The 6,024-nt window shown below is 41.3% G+C and overlaps 1 protein-coding gene across 6 annotated transcripts in view; it reads left to right on the forward strand.

The window, feature by feature from the left end:
- Positions 1-5,847, forward strand: part of CHN1 (chimerin 1) — a 93,071-nt gene extending 87,224 nt beyond the window's left edge. For all 6 annotated transcript variants that reach the window (XM_064434368.1, XM_064434369.1, XM_064434370.1 and 3 more), the window contains 5 exons: positions 520-693; positions 1,399-1,476; positions 2,610-2,747; positions 3,737-3,842; positions 4,923-5,847. In XM_064434368.1, the coding sequence (XP_064290438.1) occupies positions 520-693; positions 1,399-1,476; positions 2,610-2,747; positions 3,737-3,842; positions 4,923-5,094 (668 nt within the window). In that variant the 3' untranslated portion in view covers positions 5,095-5,847. The remainder of the gene's footprint in view (positions 1-519; positions 694-1,398; positions 1,477-2,609; positions 2,748-3,736; positions 3,843-4,922) is intronic.
- The last annotated feature ends 177 nt before the right edge of the window (positions 5,848-6,024 follow it).

Raw genomic sequence — 6,024 nt, forward strand, 5'->3', positions numbered from 1 at the left:
AGGGCAGGGCAGGGCTGCCACACCTGTCCCTGAAGTGGCTCAGGTTTTGGCACTGCCTTGCCAGCTCACTGCAGATGGGTTGTAGCCTGTTTTAACCCAGTCCCTACCTTCATCTCCCCTAGGAGATGTCTAAAGTGCCAGATCCAGGGCTACATTGAAGCTGGAGGTGTTAGGAAATCCCCAGTAATTTGGGAGAAAAGTCTTCATTGTGACAGCAGTGTATGTAATAGTGGTGGGGAACACAATTGATCCCTAGCTCCTGATTTGAGAAAACATATGGAAAGCTTGTCACTCTGTGTTAGCCCTTCTAGAAACAGAATAAATGTCTTGGGTAGGAAATCCTTCTGACCTCAGGGCTGTCCCTTCTTCAGGTATCTGGTGGTTAAGGGCCCTGAAGAGAAGTAACTGTAGTGAGCTGAGGTCAGATCCTGCCGGAGCCATTTGTACTCCACAGCACTGATCTCAGAATACACTTTCAGCAAACACCAGCCTAATCATGTTTTCATTTTTTTCCCTCAGATTGTGGTTTAAATGTGCACAAGCAATGTTCCAAGATGGTCCCAAATGACTGCAAGCCAGACCTGAAGCATGTCAAAAAAGTGTACAGCTGTGACCTTACCACACTAGTAAAAGCACACTTCACCAAGAGACCAATGGTGGTAGATATGTGCATTAGGGAAATTGAATCTAGAGGTAAGGCATCCTTAATGGACTTCTGTTGCTTTCCTGATAATCCATTTAGATTGATCTGGGTCATCTGGGTTTCTACTGAATGTATGATTGCTCAAAACAGATTTGCACAAGACATTTTATGACTGCCAATTACCCTGCACAGCTAATATTATACTGTGCATTATTTCATGGTTCATACCATTTATAATTTTTATAGATTCTGCTAGAAATTGCTTAATGGGAAGTTACTGCTTTGTAGTTACATATTAGTGCCTATCTTTCCAATAATATATTAATTTTAAAAATTAAATTAATGTGGCAAAACAAAGGGGATTCATATTAATGTGTTCACTCTTGCTAGTTTCCCTAGGCCCACACTGAGTATCCTTTTCTAGAATTAGGGTACTTGTTTTTATTCTGAAATCATGACTGATCATCATTAAGTATGTTAATCTGAGTTATTTTTAAATGAGCTGTAACTGGTTTAATACGTTCCTTCAGCTCTGAAGTCATTTTCGTAAGTACAGTTTAGTGCTGATAGAACAAGGCATCTATTGCAATGGTCAGGGTTAAAAACCCAGGATAAGGTTTCATTCTGGAAGAAAAACCTGATAAGGCTTTTAAAGCCTGTCTGCTTTTTCTACCTTAAATGAAAAACTTGCCAAGGGAAGAAGGCAACTGTAAAAATCAGGACTAATTTTAATCTTGTTAAAATGTTCATTGCAGGTCTTAATTCTGAAGGACTGTACCGAGTCTCAGGATTTAGTGATCTTATTGAAGATGTCAAAATGGCATTTGACAGAGGTACAGTCTTTCCTGCGTGCTGGAACTTGGTGCTGATGTATAGAATATACACAGTTTTTGTGCAGAGCCCCTGTCTCACGCTCCGCTGCACCGTCCGACGGCTGTGCTGGCAGGAGGGGAGACTCCCCATCAGAAAAGCACATCAGCTTCACTCTGGCCTTTATTACAAAAATCTCCTTTTCTCCTTCCATCAGTATCTGTGCTCCAGTAACCATGTGTGTAGGAAGGACAAAGCTTTGTGAACTACTGCCCTAGTTTGCAAGTCAAACTGTGCTCGGAGGGGTGGGGGAGGGATAGAGAGTGAGTGGTGAAGTGCCTTAAGAGAGCTGTGCAACTTAAATCCATCTTTCTGGATGAAAGCTCCAAAATAATAAGATGAATGCAATAGTGCAAACAAAGTTTGAATTATTACAGACTAAAAGAAGGTCACTGAGAACAAAATCTTCTCTCTGAGAAAAGACAGTGGGAAAATTAAAGGCTTTCCAGCTGCAGTCCCTCTATGCCAGTAGAAATCAAGTCCAGAATCCGTGCTGGAAACTCTCTTTCCTGTTTGTCTGGGGGACTGGACCGATTCGGACAACATCTGCGGTGTTAGCAGGGTGGGGACGTGCTGCAGAAGCCAAGCTCTGGATGTGTGTCCACTGCAGTTTGGAGTAGGTAGTATGCTCTAGTTAAATGGTGAACACATGTTTTTCTTATAAAATAGGGGGGCTGTGGACAAAGCTGGTTTTCTGCCTTTTACTTTTTTCCCAGACTCCCTGATTTCTCATTCACTGCTGATGAATGTGTTGTTTTGCAAGGCAGTGTGTTCAGAAATAGCTAAACGTCCATACCTTAATACGAGACAGATACTGCAAGATCATTCAGGCAGGTTTTAAAAAAACCCCAAACTGTATTTTTTAGTAATTATTTGAAACAAAGAAAAGATGTGTTACTTTATAAAATGCTTGAGGTTTTCACCCTGAAACCATGAACATCACAGTCCAGTAATGGTTTTACGTACCACAGCCAAAATCTGTAGTTGTTTCCTTTTCAATAATGTTTGCTTAAGCAAGTTATTATTTTTCTTTTGAATGCTGCTCTACATCTGTTTACATTTCCAAGGCTTTAATATCACTGCCTTCTCCACACAGATGGGGAAAAAGCTGATATTTCTGTGAATATGTATGAAGATATCAATATTATCACTGGTGCACTTAAACTGTACTTCAGGGATTTGCCAATTCCACTCATCACATATGATGCCTACCCAAAGTTCATAGAGTCTGCAAGTAAGTATAACACATTTTTGGTCTACTTTTCATTCTTAGCCTTTTGTCCTTTTCTTGCAGGACTGTCCTATTTGTTTTATAGCTGTCCCACCAGCTCTTACTCTGCATGCCCAATTTAGTAAGGATTGCAGGACTGAACATGCAGTGCACATTACGGCCTGACCATGTGATGCTACGTGGGCATGGTCACATTTTCCTTTGCCTTTTTCACCAGGAATGTTTCCTTTTCATCACACATTATGGATTACATCACTGGTGTGTCTTGCATGAGTCCTGGGTACTTGACAGTGATTATTTAAAGTCTGCTGGTTTTATGGTGCCAGAAAGGTGATTTATGGAAATGTTTAGAAATAAGATGTCGCTTGTTTCTGGAGTTGTCCATTTTGAGTGTTTTCCTAAGCTGATAACCACTCATTCTCCCAAAGCCAGCTTTGGGGCTGGCCTGGCAGAAAGTGGGCCTGCAAGCACAGCAGTAAGCCCTGCTGGAATATCTCTCCCAAACATCCTGGCTGCCTGAAGCATTTCTGTGATGTGTTCACACCAGCCACACCTGGAAAGGTGTGAGGTAGCCGTGGGTAGAAAACAAGGACTGCATGATGGCCTTACAGCTCCTTTGGAGAAGGCTTTTTCCAACTCGTATGGAGGCAGCCAAAGGCACTGATGGCAAAGTTCCTAGTACCTTCTGCTCTCCCGGAGTTGCACCTGCAGATTATTTGTGCAAAACCAGTCCAGTTAGCAAGATTGCCAGAGGATTTTTTTAGTAGGCTGCAGGGAATCTTTCAGTGGAGTGCAGTTTGCTTTGGGGAGTTTTCTGTGTCCAAAACCAGTCACATCCTCACAGTGCTCTGAGCACCTCTTTGGACAGACAAATCCTCCATGAGTAATCCAGCAGAGCTGTGAGACCCTGTCTCCTGTGCAGGCCAGGCTGTTGCCTTTCTGTGTGTGAATCTGGCTGTTTGTGTGGTGACAGCTGAACATCTGTGTTTCAGAAACCACGGATCCGGATGAACAGCTGGAAATTCTCCACGAGGCGCTGAAGCTGCTGCCGCCTGCACACTGTGAAACATTACGGTATCTCATGGCACATCTGAAGAGGTGGGTGCAACAGCTGCAAAGAACTCTAAGCCACACTCAATTCTAGCAAAAATCCATGCTAGCACCTCCAGAAAAGTCTGGTCAAGGCCCATCAAATCCTCCAAAGGGCCTGTGGCAGGAGTGATACTGTACACAATGGCAAAACTCAGACACAGGGGATTATCCCTTGCAAAACAAAACCAAGGTGGCATGTTAGGGTGTCCATTTTAATTGCTCAAGTAACATGAACTTACTGTCAATATGTAAGAATCATCCCCTTTCCATAGAAAAACGATTTTATTTTAAGGTCTCTTCTGCCTTTTTTCATTATATAGCTCCTCTACAAGTAGGACTGTGTTGACTCTGCTGAGTGCCTCAGGCAAAATTCAGCTACTGAGTTTCTGCCTGATTTGTCCCTTTATTTCAATGACATTTCTAATGGGTGTTTTAAAACGGACAAAGGGATGAGAGACATAGGAACAAAAAACTCCACCTTACAGCTTGTGATGTGTGAAGTTAATTTTTCCTCACCCTGTTCAAGATTAGCTGTTGCTGCTCTACCTAGCAAATTGTTTTCTGGTATAGGTGAATGATAAGGTAGAAAGGTGACAAAATTCACTATTTTTAAACTTCTGTTTAATGCTTTGCTAAAAGGAGCTGTGCTGCTCAACAGGCCATTGTCTTGCTGCTGAATTCAGGTAACCAGAACAGCTCCTTTATTTGAAATACTTACAGACTAGAGACACGGCAACTCGGTAACATCAGTCTGACCTGTTTTTAAATAAAAACTAAGGCAGAAAGGGAGAAACAGAAGAAAAATCTTGAGTTTGTAGTTCTTGTATACCAAAGGGCTTGTTCATGCAGTGCAAGTGAGCACGGTCTGTGTGCTCTGAGGAGGACAGACACTGACTCACCACAAACCCACACAGCCTTTGCTTTCACTCGCTCCCGAGGTTTCACCTGACACTCCCATGTGTCACCTGCTGGGAACAGTGGCCTCTCCTTGGGAAAGGCACACATTTCTGTCCAGTGTCCCTGATTTTCAAGCATATGCAGGCATGGTCTGGCACCCATGTGAGAATCACTGGGCTTTTTTTACAGAGTAACGCTCCATGAAAAGGAGAACCTGATGAGTGCAGAAAACCTGGGCATAGTTTTTGGACCAACTCTCATGAGAGCGCCGGAGCTGGACGCGATGGCTGCGCTGAACGACATCCGCTATCAGAGACTTGTGGTGGAGATGCTTATAAAAAATGAAGACATTTTATTTTGAATATTTTGGGGGTTTTGTAATAAAAAAGGAAGCAACAGTGTTCTATGGATGAAGGAATATTTTAAAGTAATTTAATGGCTCTTGTCACTGATTTCCATATTTGCTAGAGCTTTCGATGTATTCAGAATAAAAATGAAGGAACTCTTTGTCGTTTCTGTAGTGCCATTCAGCTGATGTTGAAAAAGGTTAACACATACTTTCCAGTACTAGTAATCCTGGGTGTTTATCATGTTGAAATAAAAAACAAAATGCCTAAAGCTATTGCATGATTTGCTCCCTGTTCTCCCTGTTCTGGTGAGACTCATTCCATGAAGAAAACAACTGAACTGGTGCAGCATCTTTGTTCTGGATAGTTTGTGATTGTAATTCAGCATGTTTCTCCGTGTAAACCTGTTGTGAATTTGCTTTTTTTGTTCTATGTAATTGGTTTCTAATACTAAAAAGAAGGCAGACTTCTGTGAAATGGAGCCTCTGGCCATTTATTGACATTTCATATTCTCTTCCACTTCTGGGGCTGATTTCTTCTTGGGTTTCTTTCCATTTTTTCATCATATAGTAATTTGTTTTTAACAGAAACAAAATTGTACTTTAAATGTTACTTTAAGTAATTCTCCATGATGTTTATGGTGGTTGCAGTGAAATCTGCAATACTGAACAGTGTTCCTTTATTATTATTGCTATTTCAATTGTAATTTTGTATTTTTATCTGGCATGCATATATTAATTTATTAAATTTTGCTTTTAGAACTCTAACATTATGCTATTTATTTTTACTTTCTGAACTTGTTTCAAAAATACCGATTGCTTAATTTCTTACATTGGCACTTTAATGCTGAACAACCTCTGACTTAAAGAATTGAGTTAGAGTTTCACCAGTTTTGACAAGACTATTCTAAATATTTTGGGTCCTGACACGTTGCTAAGGTTCCC

Source organism: Passer domesticus, chromosome 10 (genome assembly GCF_036417665.1).
Source record: "Passer domesticus isolate bPasDom1 chromosome 10, bPasDom1.hap1, whole genome shotgun sequence".
Lineage (NCBI taxonomy): Eukaryota > Metazoa > Chordata > Aves > Passeriformes > Passeridae > Passer > Passer domesticus.